General features: G+C 33.3%; 3 protein-coding genes across 3 annotated transcripts; 1 reads left to right on the top strand and 2 right to left on the bottom strand.

Annotated features, from left to right (window-relative positions):
• Positions 1-9,090: 9,090 nt before the first annotated feature.
• LOC133284280 (thaumatin-like protein 1) lies at positions 9,091-10,016 on the bottom strand. The gene has a single exon (XM_061481280.1). It carries the CDS (start codon positions 9,994-9,996, stop codon positions 9,259-9,261), a length of 738 nt encoding a protein of 245 aa, XP_061337264.1. The 5' UTR covers positions 9,997-10,016; the 3' UTR covers positions 9,091-9,258.
• Positions 10,017-19,063: 9,047 nt separating this feature from the next.
• Positions 19,064-19,786, bottom strand: LOC133284281 (protein P21-like). The gene has a single exon (XM_061481281.1). The coding sequence runs from the start codon at positions 19,775-19,777 to the stop codon at positions 19,115-19,117; it is 663 nt and encodes a 220-aa protein (XP_061337265.1). The 5' UTR covers positions 19,778-19,786; the 3' UTR covers positions 19,064-19,114.
• Positions 19,787-21,688: 1,902 nt separating this feature from the next.
• Positions 21,689-26,036, top strand: LOC133284279 (uncharacterized). Its single transcript, XM_061481279.1, has 9 exons — positions 21,689-21,776; positions 22,053-22,206; positions 22,603-22,657; positions 23,022-23,088; positions 23,431-23,525; positions 23,635-23,738; positions 24,294-24,422; positions 24,762-25,403; positions 25,599-26,036. The coding sequence occupies exons 2-9, from the start codon at positions 22,076-22,078 to the stop codon at positions 25,753-25,755; spliced, it is 1,380 nt and encodes a 459-aa protein (XP_061337263.1). The 5' UTR covers positions 21,689-21,776; positions 22,053-22,075; the 3' UTR covers positions 25,756-26,036.
• Positions 26,037-26,983: the final 947 nt, after the last annotated feature.

Raw genomic sequence — 26,983 nt, 5'->3', positions numbered from 1 at the left:
TCATTGTTAAGCCCTTCAACTGGCTTATAAGAAGATGAAGTTTATCGCGAAAACTTCATTTATGATAAATTGATAATCAATAAGCTCGGAGATCGCTTAGCTTTTTGTGTGCGCTTTTCTGTGTAATGAAATATATGGACGAAATAAAGGGGTAACTCCTATTAATGTACTTTTTACATATGTTATGACCGAACATCCGTAACTTTGTTAAAAATTAGAGTAAATATCTTTTTTTGATCTCAGCAAATTTCACGATACCCGCTTTAGTTCCTAGCAAATAAAAATGCTCATCGTGGTTCCTAAGAAATTCAAAATGGATTTATTTAGTTAAAATCGTAGTTCCTCACAAATTCAAAAAAGATTCATATTAATTTCTAAAAGGACTAAAATGGATCTATTTTGAATTTTTTAGAGATCACGATAGACCTTTTTATTTGTTAGGAATTAAAGCAAATATCGTGAGATTTGCTAAGAACCAAAAAATATATTTACTCTAAAAATTATGACTACCTTATCTTTTGATAACTTTTCCCCTAACTATGCGGAGCATTGATTGTGGATATGTAATCGTAAGTTTCGCAAGCTCTGTTGACAGGGAAGTCCAATTCAGCAAGGTATTGTTGTATAAATTAATAATCGAGTACAAAATAGGCTTTTTTTTCTCGTTTGACGATGAGATCCTCCCATTTCCACTTCTATTTATTGGACCAGGACAAAGTATTTGTTATGGGAAATCAGATCATTTCATTGTCCAATTGTAGCATTTATATTAAGGAATATAATTTCTCTTGTTATATGACTTGTTATATGAGGTAATTTTATCTCATGCACATATAAAAAAGTGAATAAAGCCTATTAAGAAGAAAAGAAAAAAATAAGTGGATTCTATTTATTTTTGTGTGTAACTGTATGTGTATGGGATAATCTTAAAAAAAAATTATCTCATGTCACGTGAGAAATTATGTTTTCTTTATATTATTCAGTCATGCAAGTTAAACTAATGTATTAGAGGGGATCATCCATAATTGTACTAGACAACTTTCAAACTACTAGAGAAATTATTAAGAAACTTTATCCAAAGTTTTGGGGACCACTCTAAGGCAATATAACAAAGGATTCATGCTTTGGAGCCTTTTTTCGTAATATGGGAGCACGGTGCTTCTTGTCAAAAAATAAAAATAAAAAGAGATTGAGAGAGAAATATATAAAAAAAAAAAAGAATTTAAGAGTAATTTTTTTATCAGAAATAAAAAAAGGAGCATAAAAAAATTTGATAGTCCCGGAACATTTTAAAAATTTCCCATGCTTTTTACCCAACTTTTTTTTACGACATCTCACCCTTTTATCATTACTTCTTTCGTTTCCACGGCACTATTTTTTTTCCTTCAAAAATGTTTTTTACACACATGCAAGAAACAATGATCTTATATGTTAAGTATACAATTGAATCAAAATATAAGTGTTTATAAGATAACATGGAATCAGTTGTAATTAAATGGTAAAAATTCTGATCTTGCCTTTTTTTTTCCTAGGTGCTGTTACTGCCATGTCTATGGTTAATTTAATTGGTCATATCAACGAGGAATCTTTTATGGTTGAGGTTAGGTACATCTAGAGGTGGCAAAGTGAGCGGGGCGGGAGCCCGCCAAAAAATGAACCAGCTCGCTCAGCTCCGCTTTTGAAAGTGGGCTGAAAAATTTAGCTCGCCCCGTCCCGTTTGGCGGGTTAGGCGGGTTGGCCTGCCAGCCCGAGCCTATTTTACACTGACCCACCTCGACCCGTCTATGACCGCCATCAACCCGTCAAAAAATGAGTCCGCCTCACCCCGTTTAGCAGGTGGGACGGGTTGGCTCGCCGAGTTGAGCTCGTTTTGCCGGCTCTAGGTACATCGTTATTTTTAGGCACACATTTTTCAATGATCGATATGTATTGATCATAAAGGTTCTTTTGAGAGATTTTGAAACTTTGAATTCAATGAACATGGTTACATGAGAATGTGAGTACTTTTTTGGCGCGGAGGGAGACTATATATATTAACAGAGTTTACATTTAATTTATCGTCGTCGTAACATCTTACTATTAATAAACAAGAAATTATTACAGTTATTATTCCCATTTTAATAACAATCTCTTACCATTTCAAATATATGGCATCATATATTTAATAAATAGAGTAAAAAAAAATCTGTCATTCAATTTAAGTCGACAATTTCCAAATTCATGTCCAAAATTAGTCTAAAGTATAAATAAAATATGAATGGACCAGAATATAAATGCCGAGAAACATGATCCGAATGGCCCATGTGTGTATGGTAAGAGGAAATGAAACCAGTTCCATTACCAACACACAACACCACACGTTTCACGCGCCTCTATGCCTCCTCCTAATTAGTATCACGATTGATGCATCAATGATAATTTCAAAACTATGGTCATGAGCATTATTAATTCTGGTTACTTTTTTGGGTTATTCAGGATAAAATTTTAAGTATTTCCTTAGCAGCAATTTTAAATTTAGGTAATATCTAAATATATTATAAAATTATTAACAAATTAATAATTGATAATTTACTCTACAAAATTTATAGCCTGTTTGATGAACATACTAATGGACATGTGATAGAATAAACTATTATTTGATGACCTAACATAATATGATAAGTCAATCTTGTTGATTCATTTTATCTTACCCACGAAATGATAGGTTATCCTTGTTGAATAAGGCTTATACGTCGCAGTCTGATGACGATCCTTGTTGGCGGGGTCAGTAAAAAGCCAACTGAGTATTTTCTTTTTTTCTTTTTTCGATTTGTGTTTTGTGTGTGTGTGTCGATTTCCAACATTTGATATCAGAGCTTTGGTTCTGCGTCCGAGGTTCCTGTGACGGCAGATTGGGGTTTAAGGATTTGAGATTTTGTCTTGGCGTAGAGAAAACTGCAAAATTGATCTGAAAAGGATGTCCATTGGACAATCATGGATCTAGGTTGAAAAGTTCAGAGGAAAGGGGTTTGAGTTATGGAAACTGAAGATGGAGGCTTTGCTCGTTGACAGGGAGGTGCGGTACGTGATCGAAGATGAGAAGCCATCGATACCTATCGGTGACGGAACATCTGAGGAAGGAAAGTCGAAGGAGTTGAAGGTGTGGATCAGAGATAGTCAAAAGAGTCGAAGCTTGATCTGGTTATGCCTGGAAGATAACATTTTGGTAAACGTAACTTCTGAGAAGACCGCGAAGGATCTTTGGAAGAAGCTAGGAGGTCTTTATCAAAGCAAGTCGCTCATGAACAAGTTGTTCCTGCGAAGGAGGCTGTATAATTTGTGGATGAGCGAAGGTGATTATTTTTCTACTCATTTAATTAAATTTAATACTATTTTGTGCGCAACTTACATTTGTAGATGTGAACCTCGATGAGGAAGACAAAGCTTGCACCTTATTATGTTCACAACCTAACTCTTGGGAGCACATCATTGTTTCAATTAGTATTGGTGTTCATAAACTGTTGTTTGAGACAGCTGTTGCTACCTTATTGTCTGAGGAGATGAAAATGATAGGTTCTGAAAGTACCAGTAATGAGGCTCTATTTGTTAGAGGGAGGAGTGGTGACAGATCAAAGTCTGGTCACAAAGATAAATCGAGGGTACGGTCAAAGTCCTGTGATAAATCTGAAGTGAGGTGCTAGTGATGCAAATAGATTGGACACTTGGGAAGGAATTGCAGGAGTAAAAGCATAGGTCCTAAGAAGCGGGAAGATCCACCACCTTCCGGTTCTGGTACAAAGAAAGATGATGGAGATAGCGCAAGGGATCTGCATATGGCGTTTGACAGTAACAACAACTGCAATGAATGTATTATTGATCTTGGAGCATCCTTTCATATAACACCTCATAGGGAGTGGTTCTGCACTTATGAACCATATTATGGCAGTACGGTCAGAATGAGAGATGACACGACTCATGCTATTGTGGGGCATGAAAAGGTAAAGCTGAAGATGAATGACAGAACAGTCAAGAAGCTGCCGAACGTAATGCATATTTCGAGCCTTGCCAGAAATCTGATCTCCGTTGGAAGTATGGCAGATGCAGGTATCAATTTCAACAGTGAAAAGTATTCATGTATGTTGACTCGGGGAGCTACGATTATTGCAAAAGAAGAACATCATGGTAAATTGCTAAGTAGTTGTGTGTTCAGTGGTGAAAGCTGCATATCTAAACTGGCGGAGGAAGACACTGCAATGCAGTGGCATAGGAGTCTGGCACATTGGTGAAATTTTTTTGGAGACTTTGACATGAAAGAAACTGGTTGATGGAATTCCAAGCTGCTCTATGGGTTTTAGATTTTTTGAACATTGCCTGCACAAGAAGCAAAATCGGGTGTCTTTTGACTCCATAGGAGGAAGAGCTAAGGGGATCTCAAACCTGATACACAGTGATGTGTTTGGCCCCACACTTGTAGCATCACATGGAAAATCAATGTATTATATTTCTTTTACTGATGATTTTTCAAGATATGTGTGGTTATATTTCTTGCACAGCAAAGATGAAGTGTTTGATAAATTCCACGAGTTCAAGGCCTTAGTGGAAAATCAGTTTGACAAAAAAAGTCAAGATGTTGAGAACTGATAGTGGAAGAGAGTTATGTTCAACAAAATTTGATCAGTTTTGTGCGAGTAGTGGGATTGCAAGGCAGAAGACTATGCCTTACTCACCTCAATAGAATGGGATGAAAGGGAGATTGAATCGGTCTCTCATGAAAAAACATGGAGTATGTTGAGCGGTGCATGCTTGCAGTTGAGTTTTGGGCGAAGGCAGTAGCTAATGCTTGCTAGTTGAAGAAAAAATCTCCTACATCGGCCTTGAAGGTGAAGCCTGTGTATGATGTATCTCATGTTAGAGTGTTTAGCTGTGAGGCATATGTACATGTACCCAAGGAGAAAATGAGCAAGCTTGACAGGAAATCAGAGAAATGCATCTTTATTGGGTATAAGGATGGTGTCAAAAGGTACAAGTTATGGAATCCGTATACTAAAAGTGTAACTTACAGCAGAGATGTTTGTTCAAGGAATCTAAGCTAAATAAGATTTTTTTCGGAAGCTCCTGAAAAGCCACAGACGATGGAGTTAGATGAGGGTTTGAAAGAGGATACAGTAAACTCACAAGTTGGAGCGAAAAATTCAGATTTTGAAGCTACTGAATATAACAGAGTGGAAGATGAAGACTCTAAAATCGAGGCTGAAGTTGAAGCACCAATGCTGAGGAGGTCTGCAAGGGAAATGAGACCATTTGAGAGGTATACACCTGAAAACTATATCCTATGTGCTAGTGATGACAATTGTGCATTGAGTATTAAATTTGATGATACAAGCACTATAAAACGAGCTAGGAGCTCGGATGATGCCAAACAGTGGGAGGAAGCCATGAAAGATGAGACGAAATCTCTGATGAAAAATTAAACTTGGAGTTTGGTGAAGCTATCTGTAGACCAAAAAGCAATCAATTGCAAGTGGATGTTCAAGAAAAAGGTTGGTGCTAATAGGGAGATTGAGCGTTACAAGGCTCGGTTGGTTGCAAAAGGATATTCACAGACAGAAGGGGTTGATCACAGTGAGATTTTTTCACCTATTGCAAAGTTAAACTCCATAAGACTTGTTCTATCTGTAGTTGTTGCATATGACTTAGAGGTGGAGCAGCTGGATATAAAGACGGCTTTCCTTTATGGTGATTTGGAGGGGGTTATTTTCATGAAACAACCAAAGGGGTTAGTAGCAAGAGGCAAAGAGGACAAAGTTTGCAAGCTAAATAAATCCTTGTATGGCCTGAAGCAATCCCCTTGGATGTGGTACCTAAAGTTTGACACCTATTTGGTGAAGCTTAGCTTTGATCATTGTGATACTGATCATTGTGTCTGTGTGAAAAGGTTAGAAGGTGAATTTGCTATTCTAACTTTGTATGTTGACGATATGCTACTTGTTGGAAACATTTTCAAGATGATTAGCACTTTCAAAAGACTGCTGGCGAAGCAGCTTGAAATAAAAGATCTAGACGCTGCAAATGTGATCTTGGGGATATAGATCAAGAGGGGGCGTGACAAAGGAATGTTATGGCTGAGTCAACGGAAGTAAATACTGGATGTTCTTAAGAAATTCAAAATGATTGACTGCAAATTAGTGTTGACTCCCATGTCTACCGTTCCAAGTTATCGGCTGACCAATATTCCAAGACTAAAGAAGAAGAAGATATGGCACCAATTTCTTATGCTAGTGTAGTTGGAAGTCTGATGTATGTAATGGTTTGTACTCCTCATGATATTGCTCAAGTAGTGAGAGTTTTGAGCAGGCGTATGTCCAAGCCAGGAAAGGAGTATTGGACGGCGATGAAGCATGTGTTCCGTTATCTTCGTGGAACATCTGACCTTGGGTAATCCTATGAAGGTGTGAAAGGCTCAAGAGGACAGACACTATTAGAGTGAGGTGCTTGGTGGATGCTGATTGGGGAGGCGCCATTAATAATATAAGGTCTACAAGTGGATATGTTGTTTCCTTATTTGGCGGAGCTATCAGCTGGATGAATAAGAGGCAAAGCACAGTTGCTTTATCTACTATAAAGGCAGAGTACATGGCCTTGACACATGTTGTCAAGGAGGCTATTTGGTTGCGGAGGGCAACGAGTTTGGCTTTGCACAAGGAGAGGTGACAATTGGGTGTGATAGTCAAAGAGCCATTTTCTTGGCTAAGAATGCAAATTTCCATGTGAGGACCAAGCACATCGGCATACAGTACCACTTTATCAAAGGGAAGATAGAATACAAGGTTGTATTGTTAGAGAAAGTTGGCACAAAGGTTAACAGTGCTGACTTTCTGACCAAGGCAGTGAATTTAGAAAAATTTGAATAGTGTACAGCTACATTGGGACTGAAGAAAAATGTGAATCATCCACCAAGTAGGAGAATGTTGGGTATGGCTCATACTTCGCAATCTGATGACCACTCTTATTGGTGGGGCCAGCAGGAAGCCATACTGCCATCGTACTGTTGTGGGCCTCTGACTTATTGTATTTTCTCTTTTCTATTTTTGATTTGTACGTTGTGGTGTCGATTTCCAACAATCCTAATGGGGAACATTAATTAGGATTTATTGTGACATGATAGAAAACTCTTCTCCCGAAATTAACTCTTTATCCCATTAAAGCTTCCAAATGAACGTCAAAGTCGCCATCACTGTCATTATCACGTGTCATCACCATTACCACTGACACCATCATCGACCAACCACACTGCCATTGTGATGTGCGTGTCTAAAAAAAATTCATTAACTTTGATCGGTAACAAATCTCTAACTTTATCTAAATACTACAAGTAATATGTGATTGACATGGTTAACTATTATTTATATCCACTAAATAAATTAACTCAAGTTATTATCTAAATTGAATTATTTTGTGTTGAGTGTGAATATGAATTTTTTTTCATGTTAATGTTATTCAAATTATTTTTGTTGTGCTACATACATAAATACTACCAATCAATTTAAAATTACTTTTTTGAAGATATAATTTTTTATTTTGTAAATTTTTTTGAAGTTATTTTATGTATTTTAGCATATTTTATTTAAGATTAAGACTTTTAGAAATTTTTGAATAATTTAAAATAAAAAAAATTAAAAATTTTATATAATTATGTTATAAAAAAATTTCTATAGTTAAAACATAAATACTTTTCCCGTTACCTTACCTTAAATACTTTTCCCATTAATTAAATATACGTTGGCACATACTTTAAGTAGTAAAATATCGTTATTAGTGTTACCAAAAAAAAAATCGTTATTAGTAAAATGGGACTAACTACTGTAATAACTGATAGTATAAGATGTTATCGCTACAATAAAATCACGTAACAGTGTTTCTCATTTAAAATGACATAAAATTATGTCATTTTAAAATAGAGATAAATACAAAATAAATTTTTTTATTTAAAATTTAAATTAAAAAAAAATTATTTTCTTCATCATGATTTTCATTCTTTATGTCTATTTCTCTCATAAATTGACATAACTTATGTCATTTAAAATGACAAACACTAAACCCATAAATTAAATGTAAACTCTGTCAATATATAGTATCCTTCCGCCCCATAAAAGCACTCTTTTTCATATTCATTGAATTCAAAGTTTCAAACCTATAACGATAGCTATAGCCGTAATTAAGTACGCGACACTAGTCTTCTTGAACCTTTATGATGAATCCATATCAATAAAGAAATGTTTGCGCGAAAATAATGGTATACCTAACCTCAGCCAAAAAAGATCTTCGTTCACCTTGACCATTGTAGTTAAATTAACCATAGTCTGTTTACCCAAAAAAAAAAAAGTTAAAAAAATTAACCATAGTCTTAGACATGGCCGTAACGGGATCAAGGAAAAGCAAAGGCAAGATCAGAATTTTTACCATTGAATTCCAACTGGTTCCATGTTATCTATCATTATATTTCATGCATGCTTGTAAAAAGCATTTTTCAAGAGAGAAAAAGGTAATAATGAAAGGATTGATACAATGCATGGATCCTTTGTTATATCCAAGGAATAAACTCTAAAAAGCAGCAGGTGCTACATCTTGCCTTAGAGTGGTCCCCTAGACTTTTGATAAAGTCTACTTAAGAATTTCTCGAATTATTTGAAAGTTGTTAATTATATGACGATTGTTATGGTTGATACCCTCTAATAAATTAGTCTAGTTTCTATGACGTGATAATAAACTAGTACAACAACCACTATAATACTCATACAGTACAAGTGGACATTGGTCACATTACAATGAAATGATCTAATTGGCCAAAACAAATAACTTGTCGGGATCCAATGAATAGAAGATGAAATTGGTAGAGATTACTGGATGTCATCATCAAACGATAAAAAAAGCCTAATATATACTCAATTATTAATTTATACAGTACCAAGGGACTTCAGTCAACAGCGACTGCGCTAGTGAAGCTTACATTTTCATATCCAAAATCAATGGTCACCATATACTTATCGGAAAAAAGTTATCAAAAGATAAAGGAAGTTATATAAAGTAGTCTTAATTTGTAACAAAGTTAGGGATCTTATCATAACAAAGAAAGTTCATTAGTAGAAGGTACGCCTTCATTTCGTCCATATATATTATTTCATTACACACAGTCAAAAAACTAAACAAGCTCCGAGCTTATTGATTATCATATATAAATGAAGTTTTCGCGAAAAACTTCATCTTCTCGTACTTTTGTTTTCAATACTCATTGGTCGTACTTCCTGGCATCTGAAGTGGGATATGAGGATAACCAAGTGGACAGAAAACAACTCTATAATTAGAGCCAGCGGGGCATGTGAAGGTACTTGTTGGGTCATCCTGAGGGTAGCTGTATGCATCATGGCATCTGTCTTTGAAGAACCTTGAATAGTTAGTGGCTCCACAACTTCCTTGGCCATTGGTGCAGCAATATTCATTGGTCTTAAACACTGTGCATGGATTGTTACACCCACCCTGTGCCCTCAATTCGTTAGGACACTGTCCATTAATATCAGCTGTGCAGCTGATTTTGTGACAGCCACCATTGAGGGGATAGAAGTCCATTGGAATGTTGAAACCATCAACAAGAGAGATGTCATAGAAATCCTGATTTTGATATTGGTTCAATGCAAACTCAGCCAAGGTGTTTGGAGGGACACCCCAACCTGTGCATTTAAGTCCGCCGGTGCAGTCACCGGTTTGGCAACGACCGTGACCGCTGCCATCGAAGTTGCAGCCTGTACGGCCCCATATACGAGCCATGGCGGTGCCAGGTGCTACCCCCAGGTTCCATGTCTGACCTCTTTCAAGGCGGACACCACCGCCGGGGCTGGCAGCTGCCCATACTGTGTAAGGACAATTATTCACTATCTCAAAATTTGCTGCTCGCGTTGTTGTGACCAAACACGCACTCAGCATGAGTACGGAGCACAGTGTGAGGTTGGATAAGTAACCCATTTTCAGAGCCAAAATTGATTTGTGAGTGGGAAGTGTGAGAATAGAAGAATGCTATTTGGGGTTTATATAGAGACTAGTATAATTAATAACCAAACCTGTCACATTGGAATACTACAAAACAAAACAAGTGGCTCAGCTGTCATAATTAAAAGTGGGGGGCGGCTATCCACCTTCCTGACGAGACATCTTAATGAAGATAATGTCAAAAATATAACGCAATTAATTATTGGATATTTATTTACTAAATTTTAATTTGATGCACATTGAACAAATAATTACAAAATATATCATTAAAAATAATGTAAAACTGTATAAATCTTAACGGATTTTAAGAGTACTACTCTTAAAGAATAGTACTTAGGCCCGTTTGTATTCACTTTTTTTAAAAAAAAATTTTATCACTTTCTTATTTTAAAAGTACTTTTTATAAAAGTTACAGCTATTTAGATTTTTAAAAAAATATTTGATTTTTGAAAAAAATATTTGACTTTTGACTTCTGCTTTTTTGAGAAGCTAAAATTTTTAGCTTCCGAAAAAAGTAAGTTTTTGACTTTTTTTATGACTTCTGCTTTTTTTAAAAGCAGGCATCCAAACAGACTTTTTTCGAGAAGTGCTTTTTTTTCCTTAAAAAAAAAAACTTTTGAAGGAAAAAAAAGCTTATCCAAACGGACTCTTAATATACCTAAAACAATTTCATAAAATTCATTGTAAATCAAACTTGACTGACTCTATTCTGCATCTACTGGAATTTTATATATAAAAAGAGGTTGTTAATGAGCGTCTTTAAAATACGGATTAAAGGAATTAAATATTGAAATATTAAATGAAAGTGAGGCATATAATATATTAAGAACTTAAAAATATTCAATATTTTTTCTTTTTAATAATTACAATATTTAATATAATTATTATATTATCTTTCATCTGTACGTAGAAAACACTCGTTAACAATACCATTGAGTAATATAAGAGATTCTTATCGAAAGATAAATGTACAATTTATTTTGAACAAAACCAGTTAATGGTATAACTATTGAGATGAATACATGCATAATAAAACTTTAATATATTTATAACAGCAAAATGGTTAGGCAGGAAAGCATCGTCACACGAAAGAAAGGATGGGTCCTGTGGTTCATTAATGGTCAAACACAGCACACTTGCATATATATCAAGTGGGTTAAATCTCAACAGAAATAGAGGCTGCTCAGTCCGAAGCTCATTCGTGAACGCAATCGCAATTCTAAGAATATTAACCACGAAATTTCTAACATAATAAGGTTATATATACATCCACCCAATAAAAATACAACACATATAGTGACATATTTTCTTAAAAGAGAAAAAAAAAAAAAAAACTGTGTCTGGGCATTCCTATAATACATATATAATTTGTAATTTCATTTTAAAGGGCAGTCGTATGCCTACTCAGTGCGACAGTGATACTGTTCTTCTTAAACATAAAAATTGAAGCAGGGTGGTGGGCGCCAGTAGGTGTTACGTACGCGTGCCAGTTCACTTCTTTATATTTCATTTAAAGGTTTTATGTTTGTTATATTACATAATATGACTCCACTTTTCTACACACACAATAAAGGAAAAAGAAAAAGTAGAATAATGAAAGAGAGAAAAAAATAATATGGATCTCACTTCTTTGATGTGTGTGTAAAAAAATAGAGTTATATTATGTAACATAAACATAAAACCCTTCATTTAATTTTGACATTTCGTATTTTAAATTTAAATTTATTTATCTCAATTCTCTTCTTTTATTTTTTTACCTATGATCCTTCGTTGAATATGGTAGCAATTTTTTGAACCCAACTTATAATTATAGAAATAAGATATTGTGAGCTCTTTGACCGATTGGGGTTTCTTGGGATTTTAATTTGTCAATGTGGTATTTAGTTCACGATATTTACTAATTGGGGTCGTTGAGTGACGTGAGGGAGACCCGGCGTTACTGAGTACCACACACCTTTCCTGCGTCACTCACACTTCTTTTATTTTTTTTTAATTGAATGTCGCCCCCCTCCCCTGGGGAACTCACACGATTGTGTCAAGTGGCACAATTTCGTTTGTCCAGTTACCATAAAACTTTGGAAGGCCGTAACTTTTGACTCGGGTATCCAAATCAAATAAATTTTTTTTGATTTCACATAACTTTTTGAGATCTACGCAATGACACCTCATTTGGCATATTTTTTTTTCTCTCACAAACATAATTCAAATTTGTAAAAAAATAGAACTATTGTTGTAAATTTGAACTATGTTAATGAAAGATAAAATATGTCAAATGAGATGTCATTGCGTAGATATCGAAAAGTTATGTGAAATCAAAAAATAATAATCTGACTTAGATACCCGAGTCAAAAGTTATGGCCTTCCGAAATTTTACGGTAACAGAACAAACAGAATTGTGCCACTTGGCACAATCGTGTGAGTTCCCCAGGGGAGGGAGGCGGCAGTCATTTAAAATAAATAAATAAATAAAAGAAGTGTGAGTGACACATGGAGAGGTGTGCGGCACTCAGTGACGCCTGGTCCCCTCACGTCACTCAATAACTCCAATTAGTAAATACCGTGAACTAAATACCACATTGACAAATTAAAGGGGTAAAAACCCCAAATGGGTCAAAGAGCCAGATATTGTGTCTACATATCTTTTATTATGTCTATTTTATATATTTTCTTTTAATATCATTATATTATATTTTCAGTTGACCTTCTTCATTTCTCTCTCCTTGGTTGAGATTGTAATTTAACTAGATATGAAAAAAAGCTATTTCCAAAAAATAATAATAAGCACAATATCTTGTCCACTAATTATATTTATTAGCTAAATAACTTTGATTATAGCCCGGTTGAAATCGAATATCTTGAGCTGAATAATTGAAAATAGAATGAATTGAAAAAACTAAAGATGTATAACATTAATTGAATTAAATTCGTCTTCGTACTCAAGCTTGTAAATTTATCCAATTTAAATCAAATTAAAAGTCATATATATTTTAGATACTTTACCTATTTCTCTCCATATCACAATCTCAACTAATGATAGGAGAGAGAGAGAAATTATAAAAGCCGGTTGAGATTGTGATCTAAAAATATATTTTAATCAAGAAGCTTTATATTATTTAAGAGGAAAAAATATTTTTCTTGGATTGATAGATAAAGTTATTTTCAACTACCTCAAGACAACATTGTTGTGGAGTTTACAACAACAAAAAATATATGGTATGTTGAAAACTTTACTTTCCTCGTATGATAAATTTTTACTAAAATACCCTAATTTTTTTTGTCAAATCCTAAAATTATGTTGTTTTGAGTTTACAAGAGATATTTCTTCTTCTTCTTTTACAAAAGAAATGTTAATCCCTATTCAAAATTATTATAAACTTTTCTATTATATCCAAAGAAAACATAATTATCTTTATTAGATTTGGGAAAGGATATTATGCCTTTTTTATGCCTATTTTACCTACTTATTTCCATATCGTTAGATAAAGTAATCAAGAAAAAAAGATAGGCATAATATATTATTCTTAGATTTTGATTAAAGTTAATTTAAAGGGATGAAATATTATGCCTACCTTTTATTTATTTTTACTTTTCTACTTTACTTATTTCACTCTGCATCATTAGATCAACTCCTTCACCCTTTTTTTCTCCTCACATTGTTGGTGGAAATTGTTCTTTCACCCTTTTTCTCTCCTCCCAATGTTAATTGAGATTGGAATCTAAAAGTGGGGAAAGAAATGATCAGTGGTGGAGCCCGCCCAAAAATTTAGGCGGTGCCAAAAGATTTGACAGATAAAATTATCAAAATATTGATCGCAATTACACAAATTTATCAGAAAAAAATTTAGTATGAATTCTAGCATAGTTATCTAAATTATGTACTAAATAATGTCACATAACATTGAAAATTCAAATGAACAATTGTCATTAATTATATATCAAAGCAAACATATAAAAATGCACTAACTTTTCCGGTAACCATTTCAAACATAATAATTTCACTTTTCTTCCACAACAAATAAGTAATGAACCAAACATTGTCCTAAGGATATGAAAACACACAAATAAAATAATTATATGTATAATAAGAATTGTCTTTCGTCTTCTCTTTCATTATCTATATTCTTTAAATTTTCAATATCTCACGTTAGATAACATCGCCCTTGTTTGCAACAGCCACAATAAGCACGATGGAAAGCTCTCACATTTGAGAATTAGGTTTTTGACTATTCTTTGTGTGTGCAATAACTCAAAACACAATAGTTCAACGAACCATCATATTCCATAACTATAGACCTGTTATTTATTTGGTTTCATGATTATTACTTTCAAGAGTTAAGTGTGTCTTTTTAATGGACACAAATCAATGGCGGACCCACACTATTGCAAGTGTGGGCACTTGCAGACACAAGTTTTTGTGGGAATGTTAGCTTTATGAGACGTTGGAGTTTACTTTATATAAAGACTTGAACAACTCATAATGTAAAGACTTGGAACTTATTTCTATGAAATATCAAATGAAATGTAAAGACTTGAACAACAACATATTTCAAGTCTTTACACAAGTTTTATATTAATTTTATATATATTAATGTTTCAAATCAACCAATTTTACCCTCATTTTATACATTATGACACATATTTTATATTAATATCTAGCCATGCATCTTTTAGGTATAAAGTTGGCTTTACAACAAAAAATATTGAAACTTATTGGAGTTTCTATGAAATGTTGTACAACTCATAATATAAAAAAATTCACCCTCACTTGTGATATATAGTTATATTTAATATTAAAATAATAATAAAAATCAGGACAAGATTATTTTGCATCGCTATACAAATAAAAACTTAACAAATAATCATTGCTTGAAATTATGATAGCTTAGTTGACTCTTGATTATTTTTTTTTAATGTTAAGTTAAAGTTTTTTTTTTCTTTTATTGTTTATTTTTTTAATGCATTTAAAAAAGTCAACGCTACTAAATTTGTAGACATAAATAAATTTTTCTGGGTCCGCTATTGACACAAATTGTGTTCTTTTAGTTTTTAATATTATGTCTTACCGTTAAGACATAGTTATAACATGAAAAGTTACTTCTTTTCTCTTTTCACGTTAACTGAAGTGACTGAGAAAAGAGAAAAAAGTACTTTTTCATATTATAAATATGTCTTACCGATAAGATATAGTGTCAAAAACTAATCTTGTGTCCTTTAAAAAGATAAACTCTTTTTCCTACCTTTAAATGAGTTTATTTGGTTTAGTTGGACCCAAATTTGAAATAGGTCAACTAATCATTTTTGTGATTAAGTTTAGAAGACTTTCTTTTTAAAATACTAGGAATAAGAATAAATAACATAACTGATTAAAATAAAGCAAAAATAAATAAATATACAAGATAAAAAATAAAAAAAGGTGAAACACAAAAACAACCATATTGTACTCATTCCTTATTATTTGTTTCCATTTAGATGGTTTGTTGTTACTTTGTATTGAATATTTAATTTTATATGCATGTGGTGTCAAATTATAATTTTAACCTTGATTAATTATAATTAATTATATAATCTATATAATAAGTAAAAAAAAATTAAAACAAACATGTGCCAAGGCACCTGTTGACGTGAATGTGGTTACGCAACTAGAAATGATGAAGTAGACATAAAAAAGGTACTATTTCAAATTTAAATAGTGATAAATGATTATATAACAAAATTTTGGTGGATGTGAGTGAAAAAATTCCGTTACATGCAGTAAGAGTACAGACCGATTAATTTCTTTCGAAATATTTTAAAAATATGCATAAATTTGAAAAAAATATTAAAAAAATGAAATTAAATTAGCAAGTTATGGTGAGAAAGAAAAATCTTTAAAAATAGATTTGGAATATGAGGCATATACTCCAACAACGAATGCAAATACCAAAATCAGCTACACAACAGTGGAAGAACTTTATCCATATATTTGACTCCTTCGATAACGTGGTCCCAAAAAAATATACATTTGGAGGGTTGCTAGCTTTATATATAAAATGTACCTTAATCAGATAGTTTTGATTGTAACATGATAAATAGTTTGTGGGAAAAATATGTCTAAAGGACACAAACTTAGATCCTTTTAAAAAAGATATAAAAATATATTATGGGAAAGAGAAAGTGAGAGTTTTTTTAATTTAAATTTTAAATAAAACATCTCTAACTCTTTGTTAAAAAGACCTAAATTTATATCCTTTAAAAATACACACATTTTTTCCATAGTTTGTAATAATATCCGACTTTTGTCCAAAAAGCCCACTTAAACATTGTGAATACAAAATAAGTAAGGTATAGAATGATCATAGATGGCCCTACACTTGTTATTGACAATAGGCCTGGTATGGAAAAGTTTGATTTGAAGTTATAAGTGAATCAATTTAATCTAGTCGTTTTATATATATTGAATAAATTATAATAAAAATTAAAAATAAAGTTTTAATTGAGTTAGTTTTAATTTTTTTTATTATAATTCTTTTAACATGTAGCATATAATTTCATAAATTTAAATGTAAGTTATAAAAATAATAAATATAATATTAGAAAAGTATATTATAAAATTATGCATATGTCTTTCACTTAATAAGTTAAGCTTTAGGATCACACACACACAAAAAAAAAAGCTTTAGGATGGAACTAATACTTTATATCATATTACAACCTCTTATAACCGAGTGATAGCAACTTCTTATAACCCTAAACAATCTTTATCGTGCCATTAATGATTTTAAATTATCTTTTTTTTATATATAAGTTCAAATTAATTTATCAAAAATAAAAAATAAAATTTTAATTATATTATAAACTAGGGTTATGATATTATACTTAATTTTTTTATACTTATTTTACCTATTTCTTTTCATTTCATTAAATCACAATCTCAACCAATAGTAAAATGAGAGATAAAGGATAAAGGAGTAATATAAGAGTGTGGAGAGAAGTGAGTTAAATATGCATGAAAAGAGGATACCACAAAAATAATAATAATAAATATGTATGAAAAATAGTACGTACAATATCTCATTCCAAGTGTAAAACTCCTTCACATTATTAGTGTATGTAAATTAAATTAAGGGCTCTGCAGTGACAATTAGGGGTGTAAATAAGTTAAGTCGGCCTACAGGAGCCTATGATCTAGTCTATATATATTAGGCTATATTTGGCCTATTACAAATAATAAAATAGAACAGACCTAGACTTTTAAAAAAATCTATTTAGAAAATAGGTCATAGGCTTTTTTTTACATGTCGGGCCTATAAACCTACTGGCCAATCTATATCATATTATTTATTTTAAATAAAATAAATAAAATTATTATTTTAAAAATATTGAATAATAAAGTAATATTATTTTAGTTATTCTTTTAATTGTTGAATGTTTAATAAGCTTAAACAGGCTAACAGGCCTAGGATAATAATTTTTTTTTTAAATATAGGACGACTTATAAGTTGGGACCTACACAGGCTAACGGGTCAGGCTAGACCCAATGTTTTTTGTACAGGTCTAACCTATTTAAGCCAAAGTCTAGCCTAACCTAACCTATTTACATCCCTAGTGACAACAAATGTTGAGATTTTACAACAGATACATTTATCAGTGGGGTCCATATTTAAAAAATAAATAAATTAAAGCACACAATTTGATGAGTCTATGACAGGAGATTATACTTTTGCGGTGTAAACGGAAGTATAAATCCCTTAAATTAAGACAAACTTGTGGGTTTCATCACTTAAAAAAAATGACACAGTTATCGAAGGGTGTGTAGAAGAAAAAACCTACCTCATGTAGAGTGAGAATAGTTTTTCCCTTAAATTAATTATCCCAACAAGATTTAGAACCCGCCTATTTGTTTGTTTTAATAAAGAGAAATAATTATCTCATGTTGCATGAAATAATTATCTCATGGAATATGATATAATTAATAGATCCCTTTAATAAAATAAACAAGTTGATGATAATAATGAAAGTCGTTGTTGTTCCCAAAATTCAAAGGTCGAACAATAGGATGGAAGATTGTTTCACAAGTTAACAAATTTAATAATAATCAGCATAGAGACTAGTCGTTTTTTGTTTCCAATTTTTTCCAGGTCAAACTTGGCTATACTAAAAATAAAATCAACTTCATAGATGGTAAATCACGGAGTAAAATTTGTGAAGCTAAATCAGGAAATATATATAAACAACAATTTAATTTTAATGATAGTCGGTGTATAAGTAAAAAAATTTATATAAATCACGTGGTATTTGGTTGCCAACGGATGCCGATTAATCTCAATTCAACTTGGGTAGGATTGTAAATACGACAAAGTTCTCTCTCCCAAAATTTTTTTAATACATTTCATGTTTAGTTATATATGATAATATGTGTTGTGACATCATTTGATGAAACAACTATCTCATGTTAATATAATTAAAATCATTAAATAAGATGGTAATATAAGACGAATAGTAGTGTAAAAATATTTTACGCATCAAAATCAAACTCATATTCTTTTAGTGATACTATCAAAGAAGGAGTAGGAATTCACTAACAATGTATATTTAATGGTCAATAATTATTATACGTTTTCAATTCAAAAAGTTAATAATTATTGTATATGTTTAGAAAATTTGAATACAATTAAAATTTTATATTTTGCTCTGTGAACGGGTTAAAATACTAATAATCTAATAATCAATAACTAGTGCTGCATTAGAGCACTCCTTTAATCTTGAAAAGATGCATATATTGACTACTATGGCCTTAAAACTAGATATTAAAATGCATTCAGTTTCTCTTACCAAATGATCCGTGCCTGACAACATCCATCATATCCTAGTTTTTGAAATGAACAATGAATCAAGGACTCTTTATAATAATCATGATCACTTATTCACCAACATATGGACAAAGAGAGCACATCCCAGAGTTGTGCACAAATACAAAGCCCACATGAACCTTTATTCGGTGTTACAATATATGAAAGTATATATAATAAAGTATAAACACCAATAGAAATCACGAGATCAGAATTAAGGACAATAGAATAACGACAGATAAAAATAAAAGAAAGAAAAAAGAAGCTCAAGGGCAAAATACAACCCCATAGTTGGTTCCTCCAGGACATGAGAAGGTGCTGGTTGCATCATCCTTAGGGTAACTGTACGCTTCAGGGCACCTGTCCTTGAAGTATCTGGAGTAAGTAGTAGGACCGCAGCTACCAGAGGAGCAACAATACTGAGTGGTATTGTACACAGTGCATGGATTGTGGCATCCACCTGTAGCCTTCAGCTGACGTGGACACTCTCCGTTGATGTTACCGGTGCAATTAACGGCCTTGCACAAGGTAGAGTTTGGGCTTATTATAACCGGAATATTGAACCCATCGACGAGTGAGATGTCGTAGAAGTCCAGGTTGTTGTATTGGTTTAAGGCAAATTCGACAAGTGTGTTCGGTGCTGTGCCGTATGATTTGCACTCCAGAACACCCTCACAGTCACCTGTCTCGCACTTCCCGCGTCCTGCACGGTCGAAGCTGCAATTGGTTCGACCCCAAATGCGTGCTCCCGTGGTGCCGTTTGTCATGTTGAAGCTCCATGTTTCGCCGGAGTTAAGCCTCATGCCGCCGCCAGGCATGGCTGCTGCCCACACGGTGTGGTTGCATCTGTTTGTGATGTCGAATTTGGCTGCCTGAGCTGCAGCGATGCAGCTTATGGCGATGAAAAGGAAAACGGAGAGGCTTTTCATGACCGCAATTATAATTTACCTGTGTTGCAAAGAGTTCAAGGAAAAGGGATGAGAATTGGGTTTATATATAATTATATTTATAGGATGGTTTTGAAAAATTCATCTGATGATGTCATGTATTAGATATAAGTTACGGACTAGAAGACAAGTCAATTATTTGGCAATACAAATAACTGAATTTGTAGAAGAACATGGTAGCTTAGCAAAATGGGTCACGTTAATTAAAACGTGGTTTGAGCCGTGATTTTAGAAATCTGGTGAGTTAAATACGGGTCAGATTCTCCTGCCTCCATTGGTAAGAAACCTCTTCTAACCTTCTCAAGTTCTTCTTTATTTTATACGAAAGTAAGATATTTTTACTACCAAAAATACTCATATCAATCCCCAGTATCATCTTTGGTAGGGGTTTAAAACCTTAATTCTGGACCCGCCTCGAATCAGACTAGTCGCGAAGCGATGAATCGATGGAATATTTCCAAAAAAAAAAAAGAGAAAAAAATAATGTGTTAAACAGTGTTTGATTGTGAGTAACAATAGTACATGTGACCGTTGTATGAAAAATGGACTTCTATCTAATTATCATTGAATCAATATTCTCTCTTTTCGTAAACTTTTCAGCATTCTCTCTATGATTTAATAGTGATTAGATAAGTAATGAGTTGATACTGAATTTTTTTGATAATAAGAATATCCCCTCATTTTTTACTTGGGGTCTCGGAAGACGATGCTGTAAAGAAATATACAGTTGCCAAAAAAGAAGAGATGAAAAATCAATTTCCATCCAATCACCCAACCAATAAATAGATTTATGAGTTTTCATCTGAAGTCGTAATAAATCAACGTGAGGACAATAATCAACCCACTATTGTTGAAACTGGAAATACGCAAATGTGAATTAGCAAGCTAGCTTCAACACGCAAGAAGTAACCTATCTATGCACGGTTTAATGAATATTGTTTTATATAAAAATAAATAAAAGTGTACAAGAAGCGCGTGTATCAATTACATAAGAAAGTTTTGGAGCTCTGTAACATCTGTTCACAACATTATTTATGCTAAAATTTATCTCCAAAGCATAATCTTTTGCAGTTCCAATTTTTATATGATTAATTCGCAGACATTTATCTAATGATAAGAGAATAATTAGTTACGAAATATGTTTAAGGATTCATCATCCCAATTGACAAATGTTTAATTGTTGGAACAGGAGGCAATGAATTTGGGGTCAAATCAAGCACCTAAATCATATATGTCGACTCATGTTGCTCCTTGTAAATTTAATGTTAACATATATCATTTTCATTCTTAATAAACTAATTGGGATGAAAGTGGTAAAAAAAAAAAAGAATTCAAAGTCAAAAGTCACATTTGAATTTTGTGTAGAGCCGAAGGTTGAAAAACGAGCGCTGAATACCTGTATAAAATAAAAGTCAATTGTGTAAAACATGGTCGAAGTTAAGTCTTAAATCTTATTGTTAAATTTTCGAATTTCTTTGATCCTGATCTTCTAGATTCGGTGGATGATGCCTTGAAGTTTGATGTATTATATTTACTTGCGTGTAAACTAGGAATCAGAAAAGTCAAATTATTCATATCCCCTCTACACATTAGTAAGGAAGGAGGCCGAAGATATTTGGGCTTTATAGGATTGAGGCCCTTAATAAGGAACATGGGTTATCTTAATGGGCAGAAATCTATCTCCATCATGAGACACTCAAGCCCAGGCCTACAATATCTTCATCATAATAAACCGTTCATCTCCGTTACCTCATTATTCATTAACTAGTCACAAGAAAATTGCAATGCAAGCCGTTTATTAACTTTAAAAAAATAAAAAAAAACGGCCGTCTCTCTCCATTAGCTTCCAACGTAAGCTGCTTCTGCAGCACACTAAGAAGCGGTTAAAACTACCCAAACCACTTATTATGTCATTTCAAACTTCAGACTAATATCTGTCTTTGCTTGCTTTCTCCAGCATTTTCTTTCACACTCCTACTCAGTAACGTCCTCCTTTTCCCTTCAGCAATTTTCGAGTAGTTACGAGTAGAAATTTCATACTTGAGCATCTTCTACTTCATTTTAGCAACGCGCTTTCCATGTTCTGTTTTCCTTTTCATAAAATATCTGCAAATAATGAAATAATCTGCCACTTGAAGCTGAATCCATTATCGTCTAAACGGATTGAAACTCGTGTTATTAAATATTTTGTTTATGATTATTATCTGTGGTCTTTGTTCGCAATGTGATCATTATTATGCGTCATTTTCTGTTGAAGGATTTGATTTAGAAAAAAGAGTCATGTTGGAGGTTAAAAAGGAGCTCGAGGATTTCGAATCTGATTCACCTCATAAAGATGGGCTCCATTTGTGTCTTTCTTCGCCCAATTGCAATTGCGATACCTCTCTTCTGAAATCAACACCTGTTGCAGGGTAAGCTACTCTGTCTAAATCTAAAATTTCATCTCCATTTCCATCTTAAAGCATTATATAATGATTTCGAACTAAGCATATGCTATACATGAAATAGATTCCATGATCATGGAACAAGTAAATCATGAAACGGATTCGGGGAAATATCATCTTTCTTGAAGCCTATATAATTATAGAAGGGGCCTTACAGAATTTTGATCCAGTCGAAGTTTTTATTGACACTTCCTGGTATCAAGCCTCGAATGTTGTTGTTTTTTTGGGATTTGGAAATCGATTCGTGTTTGGCTTCTAGAATTTTTTGCTAGTCAGTTCTAGGTACTTTGGACTTTTTAAACGCCCTTATTAAAAATGCATTCTATTGCTTAGTGCTAATTATTTTTTCACAAAAATTGATAGGAGAATAAAAGCCCAAGCTAGACGCTCGACAAAGGGATGCTGGACAGAGGAAGAGGTCTGTCGCTTGATTTTAACCCTCTCTTTTTTCCTTTTCAAAACAATCGGAAGCCACAGTTTCCTAATTGTGAAATTTTTGTTGTGTGCTCTTTGAAATTTTTGTTGTGGAAATTTCCCTTTAAACGGAAGTTGCAATTTTCCTTCTTAATATCGAAATATTTGAAAACAGAGAAACTACAATGACGAGTGATTACCAAATTCCCTAAAATAAAGCTAATATGCATACTGCAATGAAGTACATGGGTTTTATACTCTCTTTTTTCTTTTGTTATCCTTTCTCCGGATTTTTTTTTTTTTTGTTATCTTACATTTTGCAGTATTAACGCTTCCTAACTTGGCCATCCTGTGGCTCTGACAAACAGGACAACCTTTTGATTGAGACTGTGAAGAAGCACGATGGAAAGAACTGGAAGAAAATAGGTGGATGTGGCAAAATCAGTATCAGTTTGAACTATTATTTCTTGTGTCTACTCTCAACTGAAATTATCTTAAAGGCTAAAGCAACATGTTGAGAACTTAATACAACTCGCCAACTATTGGCTAGTGTCTACTCTTTTATACTGCATTTTGGGTTTTTTCACCGCTGCATTGTTAAGAGATGCTTTATAAAACTATAGATTGCTCCTCCGTTATGAAATTTAGTACACTGAGATACTGTTAATGACATTCTTTGTCATCTTTGAATGCATTCATGCAGGAGTTAATTGCCATATACTCTTTTAGGCTTATTGCTAACCAAGTTAATCTGGTTGCCAAACTGGTCCTTTACAGCTACATACCTCCCTGGGCGAACTGACGTCCAATGCTTGCATCGCTGGCAAAAGGTTTTAAATCCTGATCTTGTAAAGGGATCATGGACAGAGGAGGTGCACTTCTACTATACTTTAACTTTTGTTATAATTTTTTAATGTACTAAATGCTGTTTGTTGAAATGTTGATTGTAATTGAGGTCTGCTTCTCCATTTAATGTTTTAGGAGGATGATTGCCTCGTTGAGCTAGTCAGAAAGTATGGTTTAAAGAGATGGTCTGTTATTGCAAATTCCTTGCCAGGTCGTATTGGGAAGCAATGCAGAGAGAGGTAGGCAATAACAGACCTTATAAGTGCCCTTATGTTTGTGGCATAGAGTGGGTATTTTTATGTATCCTGTTAATTTCTCCTTTTTTTTTCTTATTTGATGCATTACTATTGCGGTAACCCAATGACAACTTTTGTATGCAATTTTACTATTCATTCGCAGACAATTTTCTATAGCCTTTGTCGGATTTCAATGCTTGATTGATGTCTAACTGACTCATCAAGAAGATATTTGAGTTAGATTGTTTATGTTGGACGCATATGTTAGATAACCTAGGTGTTGTATTGATAATGGGTTTAAGTTTTCTTATGTTGTAGGATTGTAGGAGATAAAAAAAGTAGAGAGGAGTTAAATGTGGGTCCCATATTTTATATTAAAAAAGAAAAGAAAAATTAATTGACACGAAAAACGAATTAGTGTAGAAAAATGACGTACTCTTATGTAGCATAAGAGTATTATTTCCCATTGATAATATATTTGACAGATCACTGTTTGTATATTTCCAATGAATTATGTTGCCAGAAAATGAAGTAATAATTAAGTAGTTATCATTTCAGGTGGCACAATCACCTTGATCCAGCTATAAAGAAGGATGCATGGACGGAGGAGGAGGAATCAGTACTTGCTTACTATCACCAAATATATGGCAGTAAATGGGCAAAAATTGCAAAGATTCTTCCTGGAAGGTACTTATCTGATACTATTACGCAGGCTTTTCAACCTGCATTCTAACAATATATATTTCAAAACATGCATAAATATTTAATAGTTGATTTTGAGGAAAAGATGAGCAGTTAATTGATGGGTCATTTCCATTGTATGCCTAAGTTATCCTTTATGTATCTCTCTTGTGACTGTATTGCCCTTGTCACCTCACCTCTCCCTAGAAAAGCAAGGTAGGCAAATAAAAGTAGAACAATAATATTGAAGATATTGATAAATGTATTTGCATTTCTGAAGCAGCTTCATATCATCCTGTTGTCTATTGAACCATGATAATTTTTTATTTCTTTTGGGCAAGCCAGGACTGACAATGCTATAAAAAATCATTGGAACTGCTTAATGAAGAAGAAATTGGATACATCCTCACCTTTTGGGTGTGACATGAAGGTTTCCACTTCCAGTTTCTGCGCTTCTCAAATAAAGCCAGCGCATGTGTTGGTCAAAGTTGAGGATCAAAGTTTCAATGGAATGGTGTCTCTCCAGCAGAGTCACTGGTTGAACCAGAGTGTTGATAACTTTCCAACAAAACTTGTTCTTCAAAATGCTTCTGGAGAGGAATTTTGCTCTAGAAAAAGCTGTTGTGAGGAGGGAACTCCTGGGGCCTCGAGACAAGGTGAAAGCAAACTGATTAATTTACCAAATGAGATAGACACTGTTACATGTTGCAAAGACCATACCAACCCTACTTGCACAATTAAATCTATGGAGTCGTCTTTGAATAATTCTCTGGACATGCTTACTAAAAATTTGGATTGTTTCCCTCTTGCCACAACTATTACTTATGAGGCCTATAAATCTCTCAAAAGGCAAAAGGTTTCTTCTTCGAATATAAAGTCTATTGTGGGTGACGAATCTGACAGCCCCCATTTGAGCTACTCAAAATCGTCTAATCGTGAGAAGAAAGATCAAGTTGGATGGGGAAGCAACAATAAAATCAACAGTATGCCACGCAATGCAGACGGCATAAGTAAAGAATATGATTACCTTTCTAATGAACTCCCCCCGGTGGAAGATTTGGTGTCCCCTGCAGAATTCAATGAATGTCTAAGACCAAAAACACACATCGAGTGCGCGGACAATGAAGGTTCCCATTATACTCCCCCAACGTCTATACCCAGGAATTACATAAGCGGCATCAGCCCAGAATCCGTACTAAGAAGCTTAGCAATGACCTATGAAAATATTCCCTCTATTATAAGGAAAAGAACTCCCAGTAAGGCAGGCAGTGCCAACTATTATGACAGTGCCCAAACACCATCGTCTGTACTTCTGAAGCAGAACATGTTATTGGTTTAGATAATCTAAAACTGAAACAGGGGTTTATTCCATTCCTTCGTAGACCAAATTACTCAGCCATAGCCAAATCTCCGGAAGGATGCATGGAATGATGGAATATGCTTGTATTATTTGACATATAACCTTAACATAAACAGCAAACATTTTCTACAAGGGTTGCATTTCTGTAGTTCTCAGAAAAGAGTAGGCTGATGCAGGAGCTTATAATATACATCTTGTCTATCCATTCTAAAAGAAGCTGTTATTGGAGTTACGACTCCACAAAATGTCTATTAGCGCTGTTTGTTTTCTTTTGTATCAAAAAAACGAAGAATTCGTTTACACCCTTTTATAATTGAGATTTATTAATCTTACGTCATATAAGATAAGATAGGTAATTCATGTAGGTAAAAAAAAATTGTGAGGCCTACAATTTTTAAAAAAATATGAGCACAAGATTTTATGAGTGTGCAACCTAAGATAATTATTTTATGTGATACAAGACAACTATTTTCCTTTATAATTATATCATAAATATTGATTTTCACTAATTAGTAATTATTAATTATTGTGAATTAATAATTAATTAATAAATTTGATTTGAAAAATAATAATTATTGATTGACAAAAATCAATAATTAAAATATAGTTGTAAAAAACTATAAATAAAAATAAGTTATAAATATAACTTTCTTTTTAATAAATAAATAAATAAAGTTGGACTGTTTGGCCTAAGCTTTTTTTGTATATGGGAAAAATGGTTTTATCTAGAGGCAGAACTTGGGCCTAAATTGTTGTAGTCTTGCCCGCATTTACCTGTTTTGGGTATCTTTCACGGGATTTGTTAATCTCATGTGGCATAAGATGGCTTATCACATGTTATAAAAATAAATTATGTGGGTCCCGTCATTTTTTAAAAAATCAAAAAAAAAGAAAAAACAATGGTGCGACTTTTAATGTCTCACTCACATAAAATAGTTCTCTTTTACGACATAAGATAATTTAAACCCATCTTTCACCCATAAATAATCCTAAAACACTTCAATCCATAAGGCTGATCCGTTTTGCAGCCGAAGACAGAGGAAATGGCTCTTTGACCCTTATGACCCTTAATTAATAATTAATTACCAAATTGCCCTTCATTCAAAACTATTTCGAAAATTTACTCTCCCCAACAAACATAACACCAATCTGCCCCTGTTTGACCGTTGACCACGAAGCCTACCCAGGTACACCATTACCTACCCGG

Source organism: Gastrolobium bilobum, unplaced genomic scaffold (assembly GCF_033153095.1).
Source record: "Gastrolobium bilobum isolate Gb01-03AN ecotype WA unplaced genomic scaffold, APGP_CSIRO_Gbil_v1 utg2926, whole genome shotgun sequence".
NCBI classification, from domain to species: Eukaryota; Viridiplantae; Streptophyta; class Magnoliopsida; order Fabales; family Fabaceae; genus Gastrolobium; species Gastrolobium bilobum.
The sequence above is the reverse complement of the archived record's forward strand: the minus strand, read 5'-3'. Positions and strand labels throughout refer to the sequence as shown.

What these genes read in the sequence shown, in the direction of transcription:
- LOC133284281 (XM_061481281.1), bottom strand. Translation starts at nt 19,777, where the DNA reads ATGAAAAGCCTCTCCGTTTTCCTTTTCATCGCCATAAGCTGCATCGCT.
- LOC133284280 (XM_061481280.1), bottom strand. Translation starts at nt 9,996, where the DNA reads ATGGGTTACTTATCCAACCTCACACTGTGCTCCGTACTCATGCTGAGT.
- LOC133284279 (XM_061481279.1), top strand. Translation starts at nt 22,076, where the DNA reads ATGTTGGAGGTTAAAAAGGAGCTCGAGGATTTCGAATCTGATTCACCT. An exon ending in AAATCAACACCTGTTGCAGG is followed by an intron (nt 22,207 to 22,602) that starts GTAAGCTACTCT and finishes AAAAATTGATAG; the next exon opens with GAGAATAAAAGCCCAAGCTA. An exon ending in GCAAAGATTCTTCCTGGAAG is followed by an intron (nt 24,423 to 24,761) that starts GTACTTATCTGA and finishes TGGGCAAGCCAG; the next exon opens with GACTGACAATGCTATAAAAA.